Below are 16628 nucleotides of genomic sequence, written 5' to 3'. Positions count from 1 at the left end.
AGTGGTTAACGCTTTCCTCATATTTATACCATTTAAAGTAAATTTATAATAACATCGCCCTTTAATGTTCTGTCTATTTCACTTCACTACTCACAACTTTTGATAAGGTTGCCAGATCTTCAATTTCTTAGGCTCATCGAAAATGTTTTCCGATTATCCAACCAATGATGGGTCTCATGTCATCATGGACATCACTTTTATCAAAACATTTAAGATCCGACCTCTACAGAGTGTATAAATATCACTTAGGTCGCATGATTGATCTGGCCAACGTTTTCATAAAAAAAAGCCTCAAAAATAGACTTCCAATACATCAAAATTTCCACAAGAGTCTGGCCTACACGCCTCGTGTGTCCGAATAAATCGCAAAAACGGCTTATGTTTCTTAAAAGTGTCCTAAATGCATTTAAATAGTCATCAAAAATAAAATAAATTGAAATGCTCGGAAATCTATGACCGTAAACCTTCGGATGAATAATTCACCCGACATTTTGTAGTGGAATAGTCATACTTGAAGCCTATTGTATGGGTTTTTGCCCAAATTTGCCCGAGGCTTTGTATACCGAGCTCGAAAACTAGCTAAATTATCACGAAATCTTGCTATAACTCATCACATATATTTTCTATCAATTTGGTGTCTTGGGCAAAGTTGTTTGTTTTGATATTACTGACAACTCTTCTGAACATTGTAATCGTCTAAAATCAAAGTTCAACATAGTTTTAGTCAAAAAACTGTTTTTCGGCAGGGATTTATAAAAGGTTCCAAAACTGGTATTCAGCGCAAAGATAGAGCTTTGGCGTCTTCGACAAAGTTTGTGAAAATTTTTAGCCCTACAACTTTGCCGAAGACACCAAAGCTCTATCTCTTAACTGTCAAAAGTTAGAAATTCCATAGCCTGCTGTGATGAGTATTTTGAAAAACAAATTTCACCAAAAGTAGGCCATGACAACGCTGAATAAAGTTGTAGAACATGTCAAAGCACGAAAATGTTTACTTTTTGATCTAATCAATTAAGTTCCGTCAACAGGGGTGACATTGGGTCTGGGGGGTGAAATTGGGTCATACAAAAATGCTGAAATTTGTATGACCCAATCTCACCCCCCAGACCCAATGTCACCCCTGATGACGGTTCGTCAAATCAACCTTTTGAACCACTGTGACATGCAGGGCAATATGCACCGCAACATTGGGGCAAAATGCACTACAACAACGGGGCAAAATGCACCAGGTAAAAAGAGTTTTCACTAGTCACCACTAGATGACACCGCTGTTTTTACAAAGGAGCTTCATAGCGGTGCATTTTGCCCCGACCACGCTTTTTGCAGAAAGTTTAATTAAAAATGCATTTTTGATGTTTTTGAACTTATCTATATACAGAATAATGAAGAATATGGCAAATACTATATACCTCAACACTTACAATATCAATAAATGCTTTTTATATTGCCAAAAAATCATAATGAAAGTTCAATGAAAGTTAGATGAAAACACAACATTTTAAAGTTTTGCAAATAACTTAAGCCGTTTTTATAATGCGATGCTCAAATTTTTCCAGCATGGTTTAGCAATGTTTAGCTTCCAATTTCTATGATTTTTTCCCCGGAAAATTCTTCCAAATACCGAAAAAAGCAAGGGTTGCATTTTGCCCCGGGGGTGCATATTACCCCCTCTCCCCCTATTAATGGAGATTCCATCCCAAAAATGGCTGAAAACTCATATCGAAAAAAGTGATTTTTCTGTTTACCTTTTTTTTGTTTTTTTTTTCTTTTGGTCGATCAAACAGTGCACGCGTATGCTGAGAATCGGCATTACACATTTTTTTCAGTTTGCTTTTACACATTTGCATGGATTTATTAAGTTCAACCAGGATAACACACTTCGTGTTACCATAGTAATATGTATACAGTTAAACCTCGCATCGTGCGCAGGCGTTACCCTAATATAGAATTTGCCATCAGCAAAAAATCATTTGTTATGGGCATTTGACAGCCATGCTAATGTCAACTGCTGTCAGTTTGCTTTGATCGGTATAGGGTTGCCATCCCCCCAGGCCAACCGCACGATGACAGCTAGGGGGGTGACAGCACGAGCTCGATCTTTTTTTGCATCAGGACACTGTGTCGTGGAATTCATCATTTTTATGATAATTTTTTTTTCACTAGGTCTAGAAAACTTTATAACCGATTTGGACCGTTTGAAGATATGACAACCCTGTTAAAAGTTACCCTTTGTATTTCTTCGATTTCTCTAAAACGTCACAATATTTTTGCAATCTTTTTTAAGCTATTTGTAGATTGGAACAAGACAAACAAGGTGCTTCAAAAAAATGGAAAAATATTTTGTAATTTTAGAGTAATCGAAGAAATACAAAACGTAACGCCTGCGCAATATGCGAGGTTTAACTGTAATACTGATTTTGTTTGTTTGCTATTTGAACATCCAATATGGCGACTTCTTCGCTACCTCCTGGGTTGGCCTTTTAAAACAGCTAAAAGTATACACTTAGATTTTTTTGACCGAATTCGAAAGTTGCAAAATCGGTAAATAATCAAAATTTTACCAAATTTCCATTGTACGATGAACAATAATGAACTACATTACCAAATTTCGGTAAGTTTTTACCGAATTCGGTAATTTTCTGTATACCGAACAATTCAGCAGTTGAAAATTCGATAGCATGACAACAAAATTTTACCTGAAAGGTAAAGCAGATCTGATGCAACCCACCAAGTTTTGTGGCACTTAATGGTGTGAATATGTTGGTAAATTTTCGACTAGAAAGCCTTATACGTGAGAACCAAATACGCCAGTTTACACGAATTGTTGATCCAACCCCTCTTCGATTTGTCTTAAGGGACCATTCACAAACCACGTGGACGTTTCTTGGAAATCTAACTCTCGATTTTTTTTTACAAAATACAGTTTAATAAAAAAAATCTTTAACGTATGATATAATCTAAACCGAGATCAAACAGTGGTTGATTTCTTGAAGTAAACATATGTACTGGTATTGGTAATAAAAAAATCTGGCTGCTGTAACATGTGTACTAGTTGTTACTAAAGTAGGGTCAAATTCTTGCATTTCTGTTTGACCAAATAACATGAATCAATTGTATTCAAGGAAATCGTGCGGGCGTTGGTGAAACATTCGTTCACAATTTTAATAACATCCCCCTCCCTACTACCACTGCAAAGTAAAGAGTTTCTACCCACCACGCATCATGCTTCTGCCGCGGGAAATGATGTGTGTAATTTCGCTCCTCATCTTTGGCTTGACTCAGCCACCTAGGAATGTGTGATCGCGGCTCAGAGACTTAGTTTCTCCCCTTCTCGAGTCAAGGGCAGGTTGCGGCGGAAAAGTCGGGGGTTTATTTACATCACTTTCATGGTCACCAGCCGATCGCCCTTGGAAACTCGAGTGGTTTTTCCTTCTCCCCCAGAAAAAAAACAACAACAATCCGGCAGTCGGTATTAATTTTCCGATAATTTTGAGGTGTCCAAGCGGGCCGCAGATGGTTCGTTTTTGTTCACGCAGGCCACTTTAGATTCGACGATTGAGAGTTGCTGGTATTTTTAGAACGGAAGCAGCGCACGTTTCCTCTCTGAGTAACCGAGTTGGGAAACCTGGAAAACCAGGTCAGATTTTCACTTTTCACGTCGTCGTGAGGACAAAGCCGAATTATGGGGTCGTTGTGCGAGAAGAGTTATGAGTTGCCAAATAACATTATTTCAAGGTGAGGGAATATAAAATGAGCACGAATGCTGCGGATTTTTCAAAATTAAATGTGAAAAGCAGCAGTCGAGAATATTATGCTGAACTTTGTAACCTTTTCTAAAAAAATAAAAAGTCTATTTCCGTCAATTATGTGGCCCAATGACGCCACTCTCGGGAGGAGTCGTCGTCTCCATTCGACGTCAACCGATATATAGCTGGAAGATCAAAACATCACAACCGGCCAGCGGGAAGATCCGAAGAATCGTCTGACACCATGAGAAATAAACACTGACCGGTTGACGACTGCACCGTGGCCCAAACCACGGGTTCCACCAAACGGACATGGCATCGAACATATATCTACTTGGGAAATTCTATAGAAATAAAAAAACTTTCAACTTTACCTTTCTTCCGGTTCTTTTATTATACTTTTTTTATGAACTATATAAAAACTTTGTAAGTCAGCTAGCTGGCTAAAATGTCTTAAAAATCTAAACAAAATACTTGCTCATTTGGCAGAGAATGTTCCTCAGGCGGATGCCACCACTGTCGATCGTATAAATTTGGGAAATTTCTCCAAAAACAAAAACAGTGTGCGAACTTTCTCGAGACGCCGAATGATGATGAACAAGCTGCCTCTGGGATGATGTAAACAATTTTTGCTCAAGCTGGTTATTGGCAGGAAAATAAGGAAGCTTCCCGGCACGGTGAATTTCCCTTGGAAACTCGATGATCATTTTGCAGTGATTTTGGAGATCACACGGAGAGACTGTGCCCAGAAATTTTAACAATTAAAATTGTTGATTTTACTTTCGTAAATTGTAACAAAAACGTACTTGTTACTGTCAATATTCCGTTAAAACAACTAAAATTTAGTATTAATTTACTAACCTGTTTGTTGAAAATGCTAGAGGCAAAAAGCTAACAGATTTCCCGAACTCGAATGAACGTGCTCGACTGTTAGCTTTGGTTTTAGAAAAATCAAGAATTATTTTGGTTGAATATAATTAACAATTGGTTGAATATTTAAAAGATGAACTTGGGTTTGTTTACGTCTGTCATTTGAAGTCAGGATCCGAACGAGAGCGGTCGATTTGTTGAGTTTGTGTTGTTAATTATGAAGTGAGAGGAAAAGTGAAAATTACACTACTTGGCTAATGTTGAAGTGGCAAATCAAAGTGTCGCAACTGGGGAGGTGGAATTGGTGAGTAGGTTTGTTGATGATTTCTTTGCAGGTGATAAACTATGAAGAGCAACAGGACGACCTTCGCCATGAGGACCTCTAATGCGAGTGAGCTGAACACGTTATAAGAATGTTTGATGGAAAGAGAGGGCAGTAGAATGGAGATGCGGGCCAACTCTTTACGGATGGAGCAGCCCGGGCAAATTTAACAAAAATGTTGGTTAATCCAAGTAAGTGTAGGTTTATTTTTGCACAATAATTTATCTAATGTGATTCTTATTAGAAAACTGAATCATTTAAAAAAGCTTCACGCTTACGACGGATAAAATCTTAATGAAACATTATTTTTTTTCAGAATCATCAATTATAAAATACATAGAAATGCATGACAACATAAAAAATAGAGATGAAGTAAAATATCAAAAAAAAAATATATAAAATTTATAAAAGAAGATAATTATTATTTTGAATGTTTTGTTGCAATACGACTGCTCAATAAACTGGTAAGTTAAACTCAAAATATATTTTTCAGGATTCGGAGTACGTTGTATAAATAGAACCAAATGCAGTGAAAGTGTGTTGCCAAAAGTAATTGTTAAATTAATGCAAGCTTGGTAAGTAGCATTATTGATTTTTCTTCTTTCCTCATTATAATTACATTTATTTACGTTCCTTTTTACAGTTTATAGCCGAAATTAAGAATTTTGTATTAAATTATCAATAAATTCCAAATGTTTATTTGCAGCAAAAGGTTCACTTTGGTGAAAATTCTGTGTCCTGAGACCGTTGTAGATGATGATGACTTATCGGATGATTTCACAGTGACGGTAAGTGAATACAACACTTAATTTTATACAAGATAATAAAAATATAAGCTTAAAACTTGGTGAAATTTTGCTCGGTTTCTATTTTTAAGGAATTCACGAGAAATTTGTAATATGCTTTTTTATTATTTTTTTTAGATTAATGCAATGTAATTTTTTTAAACATTAGTCAAACTTTACATGTTTTATAACAACAGTTAAAAAAAAATGTTTTGATGCTTTTTAACAGTAATTTAACAACTTAATGCAAAAAAAAAAAACAAAACAGTACAAAACGTTAAATTTTTAGGCAGAATAAATGCGAAAATAAAAAAAACTCAGCATTAATTTGTGAGGCATTATTATAAAATTTACTGCAAATTCAATAAAAATATTGCTAACAACAGCTAATTATTGACTACATGTATGAATATTTTTTTTGTATTCAAGTAAGACATTAGTTAAAATATAGCTAGAAATTCGGCCCAGCCTATATCGTTAGATAATTAAAGAAAATATATATCAACACTTACATAAATTATGTCTAATTAAGAAATGTTTTGTTACAAACCACTAATAATTTGCTGCATGCAAAAATATTTCGGATGATACAACGAAAAAAATTGTTGAAAAATAGTTGAAAAATATATCCCAGCCAGTTTTTAACAGAATATTCCACAATATTTCAGCTGAAAACAAGAAATTTTTAGTTAATTTTCTGAAAAAAATATTCTAGCAGTCGACTGCTAGAATTTTTTTCGGCCATTTAACCAACAAAAATTGCAATTCCAACTATTTTTTTAGTTAATTTTAGTTACTGGTGGTCAGCAATTTCGGGTTAACAAAATCAGCAATCGATTGTTGAAAAAAAGCTGTGTAAAAAATTAACCCATACTTTTAGTTAAATTAACCAAGATTTTCTTAGATTTGCCCCGGCCGGTCTCTCCGTGCACCAGAAAAAAAGAAAAAGGGGTAGGTTTAATGTCAAAACAAACCAATAATAAGTTTAATATGAATGACTAAATTTATGACAAAAGGAATTGAAATGTTTTGAATAACAAAGCTTTCCAAGGTGAAAATTTGTGTTGGCGATTTCGTTGTTAAACTACTAACTGTCACACTCGATTGACAAAACAACCTACTTTTCATCGGCATAACATCATTACTTTCCGCCTACGGCCTACTTTTCTTCACAAAAAATAACAGAGTTAAAGAGTTTTGGACAGTCTTGGATACAAGGCAAAATAAAATATATCTAGATTACTTTTTCAAAACAACCAATGCGCCATGGGTTTCCTATGTACATAGCAACTTTTGAAAAAGTAAGCGAGATATGTACTAATCTGCATTGAATTTGCACTCAAATGGGTGCAATAAAGTTGGACTTTTCAGCACTTGTATTGAAAAGCAATCCTTTTCGATATGATTTTGTGTGAATTTTGCGTGAATTGACTAAGAACACAGACGTTTGACCTAAAATCCCATTCAAAGCGTGAATTGCAAAAAAACTCGTTGTACAACTCGATTCGTACTAAAAAAAATCATTCTTGCACTTTGTTTCGTAAACCACTATTTCAGCATTTATTCGAATACTGAAAATGCAATATTTCAGCTCTTTGATCGAACAAATTATTGCTGTATAACACAAAATAATAACCGAGACTTGTTCGAAGAATAACTCATTCTGTTATAAAACATATTACAACAAAATTCGATAAAAGAAAAAATGTAATTATTTTCAAAATCGCGATAACTCTTGATGCAAAACGGGTTACAAACAATCCACTAATGTTTATTTTTCATTTATTTTGTAATTGTCTGCTCTTCAACTTTGTGGAACATTGTTACCCTCTGAAAAATATTTCTCCAAAGATAGAAAAATGTAAAATTTAACAGAGACCATGCAAAATATCCAAGTGGACAAATTAACAAAATATTTGAAAGTTCTAGCAATTAAAAAATGAATAAAATATTTCGTTATGCACAACACTTTTGATCAAAATGTTGGTTTCTTGATAAACTAATATAAGAATATTCCAATATCAATAATTGAATGAATCAACCTTCAAATTGTTCCCCTTGGCTGATTTTATCGTGACGTACTACGATAGTACTATATGGATGAAGCCAACAAACAAAGCAGGCAAACTGCCGTACTGCAAACTGTTGAGACAAACATATTTGTATGTTTGTCACAGTCTAATACCTGCTTAAGTTTTTGTCCTTCGGCTGATCGGTGTCAATAGCGGCAAAAATACATTTATTTGAAGCTTGTGTTCTTTTAACCCATTCAAAAATATTTTTTTGGTTGGTGATGGGAAAATGATTCTTACTACCATTCGAAAATTATAGACAAGTTTTGAAAATTCTCATTTTTGGGTCATACATCAGGCCCATCAGGCCCATAAGCAAAAAGTATCGCTAAAACCCTTTAAAGATCACACTTTTCATTCTTTCATATTCAAGTATCATTGAATAGAGGAAACATTTGTCTATGATGTAAAATTTAGACTGAAAAAGTGACATTACACCAGAAAAGTGGTAAAATTGCACATTTTCAGAAGTAAAATTACACTTTTTTTAAACATAAAAGATCTACCCCTTCCCAGATGTAATATTACCATGATTTTTTACTGTGTATTGCCGATTCTAAAAGTTTTGTGTAATTTTAAATCATGTTTTTATAAAAGAACAGAAATTGAAAGGAGTTGGAAGAGAAAAATTAAGAAAAAGAAAGTGATCACGATTTTACGAAAAAAAAGTTTTGAAAAAGTTACTTTATGCGTTTCGTCGTCCGTGTCTGTCGCGCGTGACCATGAACGGCCATGATCAACGACGACCAACTTATTCAAAACTTTTTTAGCAGAATCGTGATAACTCGTGATGTTTATAAGCCCTTACGTTTTTTGTAATTGTCTGCTTTACAACTTTTTAGAACATTTTTACACTCTTAAAAATAACCCTGCAAAGTTAGACAAAAAACATGAAATTTTAAAATGAAATTTTTTGTTCAAAATGAAAAAAATGCCCTTCTGGGTCAATGTAGATTCGAAAAGGACATTAAATTTCCCAAAAAAAATGTGTTATTTTGTTAGTAAGGGGTCTATTTGACCTTTTGAAATTATTTCTTATATTTAACTCAATATGTTATTTCCTTTTGTGAATCTGATTTTTTTTAGATTGAAGCGATTACCACCCTTTATTAAATTATGATAGGATTTATCAAACTTATTAGTATTTTGGAAAAATATTGGCGAACAATCATATTGATATTCCTGATTTGATCACTTATTCAAGAAAAAAATAGTTGTCACATATTTTTTGTCAAAAAGTGTCATATTTTTTGTCATATTGATGCACATCTAAATTCTCTGAAAATTTAGGTTCGGATAGAACATAAACTATTGCGGGCACAATATTCCAACAATTTTCCTTCTTCACTTATAAAGCACATTTCAAAAAATCATGGCTGTTAAAAACTCTTTCACATTTCTCTCACAAGCGTCAGCATCACATTCACGGAAAACGGAAATCGACCACCGTGGCGTTCCGATTCCTCGTTGGAAAAACAAAGCTCGTCACTGTATTTTTGCGCCAAACCATTTCCCCCAAGAAATCAGCCACAACGTGTGTGTGTGCGCGTGCGCGCATGTTCTTTCTCCAAACCGTCGCCGTCATCTGCGCATGCCCACCACCGTCAGACTCCACGAAAGTGCGCCAAGCCAATCCGTTCGGCGCGCTCGGCAGTTCGGCTGGCCAAGTCAATCAAAGTTTAAAAGCGATTCGCCCCGACCCCATGGACATCAGTTCCGAGCAGTGATTCAACGAAGAAGCAAGTGCGATCTCCTCTCTTATTATAGTTAAAAATCTGTGAAGATTTGTGAAGTGTTTTAGTGTGCAACAGTGTAAAAGAAAATCAAAGTTTAGAGAAAAATGGCTTTGGAGCGTCAAGTTCGTGCAAAGGTAGGTTTCGCGTGAACAAACAGTGTAATTATTGAGAGTGGAAAAATGTACAAAAGTGTTGAATTTGAAGAAATAACCAACTTCTCCACCACGTTCAGATTGCCGGTAAGCGCGATCTGGAAAAGGACAAGGAAGCCCAGTACTGGATGGAGGAGGTCCTCGGTGAGAAATTCCCGGCCGGAGTCCTGTACGAGGACGCCCTCCGAGACGGGCTCATCCTGTGCAAAGTGATCAACAAGCTGAGCCCCGGCGCCGTGCCGAAGGTGAACACCTCCGGGTCGCAGTTCAAAATGATGGAGAACATCAACATGTTCCAGCAGGCCATCAAGAAGTACGGCGTGCCCGACCTGGACGTGTTCCAGACGGTGGACCTGTACGAGAAGAAGGACATTGCCCAGGTCACGAGCTCGATATTCGCGCTGGGACGAGCGGTGAGTTAGTCTACAGTTCAGAGTGGTGTTTGATGGAGAAGCGTGGTGTTTTGCAGAAGAAGTCAACGGTGCACATCAACCGGGATGATGCTCCAAGACTTGTTTTACAAGTATTTAAATATCTTTTGAGCGACTGGAACTATCAATATAAATTTTGTGTCAAATTCTGAAGTTGTCTACTACATAATAAACAGCAAAGTTGGAATGCTTTGCATTCAAATTGTTTCAACAATGTGTTCAAGATAGTAAGAGAATAGAACAACGTTTAATCTGTGGAATCATCTGTAGTAGTTCATCCGAGAATAAGCATTTTTTTATTTGGATGAAACATTTTGTGTATTTTTTCTATGAACAAAGAAGTAATTCTCCATCTTTAGTTTCTTCATACAAAACTTCATATAATTTCAAAAGGTCGCCATACAAAAGGCTATTGAAATATTCAAAAATCTGTAATTTGCGAACTCTGTATCTTGCGATTTTCTGATCGATTTGGTGTATCGACAACGTAGTAGGTGTTGCATCCTGGAAAGAAATAGTTACAATCTAAGCAAAATTACCCATTTTTATCGACTTTCCCACAAAAAAATGTATTGTGCAAAATTACTATTTTGAAAAATCTCATGTTCAATGACAAAAGCTTTGAGAATTTAAAAAAATATATTAAGTTTATTATTCAAATTTTATTTTACAATTTAATATTTTGATTTCATTTAAGGAGTACATTAAAATTTGCAACTGAAAAGTATATTTTTACCTTGACTTCCAAGTTTGATTATCACCTAAAATTTATTTTTCGAAAAGGTATAGAAAAATTCCAACAATATAGCGTTAAGTCCTTAAAGGACAAAAACTTGTTAAATATGCGTCCGATTTTCAATGGTAAAAAATGAAAGTTTCGTGAAGTTTTCTGATCTCTTAAATAAACATATTTTATTGTTGTTTTTTCATTTGAGCATTTGAAAAACCCAATAACATTTTTTTTCGGCCATATCAAATGTCAGGTCTAATCTGAAAATTTTGAAAATGTTTTTGATCGAAAGCTCAGAAATTTTTGCAAGAGTTCCTTTTTTTTTTCATTGAAAATCGGACGCAATTTCGGTGAAAATTCGTTAATTTTTTTATTTTTTTTTCCCAGGTAAAAAAGTCACGTTATTAGCAAAATAAATCTGTGGATATTATTCGAAAATCTCGGGTACGGTATCGAAATTTAATTAGAGTAATATTTGATTGCAAGTTTGATTTTACATCTAAAAAAGTCAAAATATTATTAATTGATGGCTGCGCTAGAATTAGCTTAAATAAGATTTAAGTTAAAATGTTCACTTATTTTTTCCATGTTTTTCAAAAATAGAGTTTTTTTTAAAAATGGCAACACTACCAAAAGAATATTGCTCAATTTGTGTCATAGCTTAAAAAATGCTACATTTTGTCATGTAAAACATATCCAAAAGTTGTAAGGACGAGCTAATGATGCAAAATTACTTCTCTGGTCATTGGTCATAAAAAAGTAAACACAATGTTTCATTAAAACAAAAAAAAATAAAAAGAAAAACTAAAAATAATCGTTGCCCGATGCCTTTAAAAAAGTACTCTTCAGTATTGATTTTAAATTTTTAATTTAAAAAATCGGAATAATGAAGCCATTAGGTGATATTCATTTCATTTCATTTTATTAGGTTGCTTTAACAATTACATTGGTGCAGTTGTTATTAGGTAATATTCAAATTAGCTCCCCAGTTTTACAGTGGATAGAATTTTAAAATTATTAATCTATTTAAAAACTTCAAAAAATGTCTCTGTGAACCCCAGATTTATCTTTTGTCATGTCATTAAATTTGCTTAACTTGATCGCCATAAATGCTTTGTTTTTTAAAACGCTCAAAGAAGTTTTTGGACCAAAATGATCAAATATTGAAATAAATAATTTTGGTAATAAACAATTTAAAATAAAAAACCAAACTTTTTAGAATATTACTTGGAACATTTTTTATTTTAAACTCATAATTAGATTACAAAATTTGTAAGGGATATTTTCAGTATCCGAAACGAAACTATTGGCACTACGCCCCCCGGGGCATGGCCTTCCTCTAACGTGGGATTTCTGCTCCAGCGCCTCTGACGAGACAGGAGAAACCGGGACCGACGTTTTACTTCACCATCCGATAGAAGCTCAGTGGATAAGGCGGGAATCGAACCCGCGTCTCATAGCATCATCGGGATCGGCAGCCGAAGCCGCTACCCCTGCGCCACGAGACCCACCCTTTCAGTATCCGTTTGTACTAATTAAAATTGCTTCCAGAACGACTGATTATGGAGAATTTTGGTCTCTTCTGTTTCCCTTTGTATAAATAAAAATAAAACAAAACAAGATGTATATTAAGGGGTTATATACATGTAGAAAATCACAAAATTTCATATTACAAAAAAATTATTAAATCAACTTAAAAGATGATTTTCAAACACTCCTGAAAGTTTCATAAGGTATTTCATGATTTAACTGAGTTAGAGACGATTTAAGCTCAGAGTTTTGCCATACGCACAGCAAACTGTCTAACTTTCTGAGCGTTTTTCTCTGAACACCAAGTTAATTTAGGGGTGCCACGATATATCGAGATGGGACGGACCAAATTGGCTGAAATTTTGGGTGAAGACTCCCAAGACATATTCCGTGTGCATGACGATGCCCAATTTTGAAATTTTGAATTTTCAAAAAATACAAAAATCAAAAACTGACGATTTTTTTTATGAAAAACAGAAAAATATTTTTATCTTTTTTTTAAATAAATTTTTTGAAAATCGGCTTTCGTCATGCACACGAGGCCGGTTTAACGAGTCTTCACCAAAATTTTGAGCCAATTTGGTCGAAGCCATGTTGAGATATCGTGGCACCCGTTTTTGGAAACTGCTAACTTCAAATAGCTATATCTCGGCATAGCTACAACCAAAAGTCTTCAAATTTGTTTTGTTAATAGATGAAAAGTAATATTTTAATGCACTGAAAATAGATTTTAAAAAAAGTTTAAGTGTGTGCTCAAACCAACCTCTGAAAAATTTTTTTATTAAATATTGAACAAGACCTGATAAGTGTTATGCTATTGGCAAAAATTGTCAAAAAATAAAAATCATTTTTAAACATTTGGTGTAATGTACATCATTTTTTTTATTTTCAAATCAACTTTTCAATAATTTATGATTAATTTTACCTTCGGATGCGGATTCAAACAAAAATAAAAGTGGGTCAGTGGTATTATGAAAGTATTAAAAAAATATAACCAGCGATAAACCTTTATCTACTATTATAATTTTCATGCTGTTAAAGAAAAAAAATATTAGACCATTTTAAAAAATTCCCTCTAAATCATAGTTCAAAAGACTTATTTTCTCTCTCTTCTTCTCCAGTGCTACAAACACCCGGAATTCCAGGGCCCGTTCCTGGGGCCGAAGCCCGCCGACGAGTGCAAACGCAACTTCTCCGAGGAAACGCTGAACGCCGGCCAGAGCATCATCGGACTGCAGGCCGGCCAGAACAAGGGCGCGTCCCAGGCCGGCCAGAACATCGGTGCCGGTCGCAAGATCATCCTCGGAAAGTGAACACCAACAGTTTTCTGAGTTTCGGTTTTTTGTCTACATATTTTTATTGGCCTGGTTTTCTCTATTTATATGTGTAATTTTAAACTTTTCTGTTTATTTATTCGTATTATTTGATTGATTGTGGCTTAAGGTTCGCGTAATCAAATCCAAATACCCCCTGACTTATTTAAACTGTAACTATTATAGAGAGAGACTACCCCGCATTATGGTATGTAGCCGGACGCAGAGGAAGAAAAATCTTGTATTAAACGTTAAATCGTCTCATAATATCATTTTGAAGCATGAATTATCAGTACGATTTTTGTACCTTAACGTATTAGCAGTTTGGAGGAGGAAATCACTTTTTTGTATTGCACAAAGTATCAAATTTGAAAATATATTCGTACAAAAAAATAAATAAACAAACAATACACAAATAAACAAACATTTCCACAAAAGAAAACATTGAGAAATTTCCCTAAACCCGCACGAAATTTTCCACTTTGGTCGATTTCACAACCAAAGCCAAATTGAAGAAGAAGAAAAAGTCTTGACATTTGAGCACGCTTTCCAGACCATTTCGGCACATGCCGCAACGCAACTGGCACGTTTCACAAATTTTGGTTTATTTTCGACAGCTGAGTAATAACATCCAACCGGCCAGCCAGCCAGCCAGCCAGCGCGTGTGTGGAAGTCGAGGGCGTGGAGAATCCTTCAAATGTGGCCCGCCCGCAATATAGTTTGTGTTGGTTTTTTCCGCTGCTCGGCGTGAGGTGTGTGCTCACATCACGAAACTATATTTAAATTGTGGAGCTTGGAGCAATGATCACTGGGGATAGTTTTTGTTTCTTGATTTGACCGGATTCGGTTAGTAGAAAGGGTTTTGAGGTAGATTGGACTAAGGGATGGCACATGACACTGTTTTTGAAGAAACTGATGCAAGATTGGATTAAGAGAATTGTAAATTATGTTTTAAATTTTTCTCCAAATAATTACTTTATTAAAATTATGCTGTTTGAAATATTGATATTAAGCCGAGATTGTAATTTCTTAACACATTTGTATTTTGGACAAAACATTTCCAAAATAATGCTACTGTAAAATAAATTTCGACAGATTGCTTGCAGCCATTTTATTTTTCGTCTGCAATACATTTAAAAAATCACTGTATTTCCTTTGAAACTGCTTTTAAAGACTGAAGTTGTAAAATCCACAAGATATCTTAGATAAAAAAAGAAAAAAAATAATTTGATGTACAATGACATATGAATCAAAAGCATTTAGTACTAATTTTAACTTTTTATGTATTGCCAATAACATAAAATATTTTTTTAAATTTTGTCGTCAAATCTTCTAAATTCTTATTTTTTTTGTGGTCTCCTAAATATTGTACACTTTCCTATTTCACTTCAAGTCAAACATTAAAACGTAATTTTCTTCTACATGTCAGACGACGTACGACCAAAGCATATAGATTAGATTAGGTAAGGCAGATTTTATGGGACAGTTTTCAGAAAGTGAAAATTCGACCATTTCCTGAAAGATCAGGAATCACCCACTCATCGCCGAACGAATGTCTGCCGACTGGAGCGCGGAACCATTCGCGAGCGAACACGACTCTCTAACTGCCAGCGTCTTTGTAAATCTCTTCACCCAGCGAAACAAATATCTACATCGTGATTTTTTTGACTTCTCCATCCGTCGACCCGAGTCACGAGCGAATAAATTCAAAGAGGAGAGAATCTAAAAAAACACAGTTTGCCGTAAATTTGTATTTGGCATGGTGAAAATTGCTGTCAATTGTCAAATGCGTCATGAGTCAGTTTTAAGAGAAAAAGTGCAATCATTCTTTTCAGGTATTCGCTGTACAAGCCTATTCAAGTAAGAGAGAGAGCACAGAAGGAGTATTCAGTTGCAATTGGTGTGGAAGTGATAAACGGTATTAAACGGTTAGAGTATTTTTTTCGCCACGTTCGATTTGTGATGGCGAACGAAATGCCGGCAATGTCAAACTGTAGAGTAGAGTGGGGTAAAGGTGCGCTCCTAATGACAATCGTTCTATCACCGGTGCACAGTGTTCGGAATGGCAAAATTAAGTGGAATAAATTGATAACTCCTTTATTTGACGTCCTAGCCAAATGGTGTCTTCGGAAGAGTTGTTGTACTTGATAAGGACTATCTTTTGAAGTTATTGACATACAGGGTGACGACCTTGCAGAGTGTCAACCAAAAACTAACTTTGTTGGATGACGTTGTAGGGCTTTGGTGTCTTCGGCAAAGTTGTAGAGGAGAAAATTTCATGAAAGTTTGTTCAAGGCACCAAATTTGTAGCTCTTAATCTACTAGAAATATACGCCATTTTTGCAAAAATGGTCCAAAAAAGCACTTTTTTGGTGATAACTCAAAATGTTATTATTTTAGCGGCCTACTATGTTCTGAAGAGTTGTTTATGACACAAAATTACACATCTTTGCCGAAGACAGCATATGTTTTGAGCCTTTATTGAAGAGTTATAACCATTTTTATGTGATTTTGAGCCTATTTTCAAGTCGCTATGTTATCAAAATGGCGCATTTTGGCGCAAAACCGAACAATACATCTGAAAGTACACACTTTCATCTACATTCCCTGAAAATATCTCCGTGTCTATTTTTAGATATCTCGATTTGAATTTGACGGTTTTTAATCAATTTATTTATATTTTATTGCGGATTCTTATTGAGAACGTGGTAATAATCGATAAATTGATCGATTTCTATGGGACCATCCATAAACCACGTGGACACTTAAGGGGGGGGGGGGGGGGCGATTGTCCACGCTCCATACAAAAAAGTTTTTTTTTGTATGGACAATTGTCCACGATGGGGGGGGGGGAGGGGGTTGAGATTTCCAAAAAAGTGTCCACGTGGTTTGTGGATGGTCCCTATGGAAAATACATTGTTTATGCTTAAAATTATGACAC

At 35.0% G+C, this 16628-nt stretch overlaps 1 protein-coding gene across 1 annotated transcript; it reads left to right on the top strand.

Moving 5' to 3' along the window:
• The first annotated feature begins 9506 nt into the window (after positions 1-9506).
• On the top strand, positions 9507-13988 carry LOC120414966 (muscle-specific protein 20). The gene is made up of 3 exons (XM_039576298.2): positions 9507-9665; positions 9764-10096; positions 13496-13988. Exons 1-3 carry the CDS (start codon positions 9636-9638, stop codon positions 13685-13687), a joined length of 555 nt encoding a protein of 184 aa, XP_039432232.1. The 5' UTR covers positions 9507-9635; the 3' UTR covers positions 13688-13988.
• The last annotated feature ends 2640 nt before the right edge of the window (positions 13989-16628 follow it).

The sequence above is a fragment of the Culex pipiens genome, chromosome 2 (assembly GCF_016801865.2).
Source record: "Culex pipiens pallens isolate TS chromosome 2, TS_CPP_V2, whole genome shotgun sequence".
NCBI classification, from domain to species: Eukaryota; Metazoa; Arthropoda; class Insecta; order Diptera; family Culicidae; genus Culex; species Culex pipiens.
This window is presented reverse-complemented; position numbering and strand designations above follow the sequence as displayed.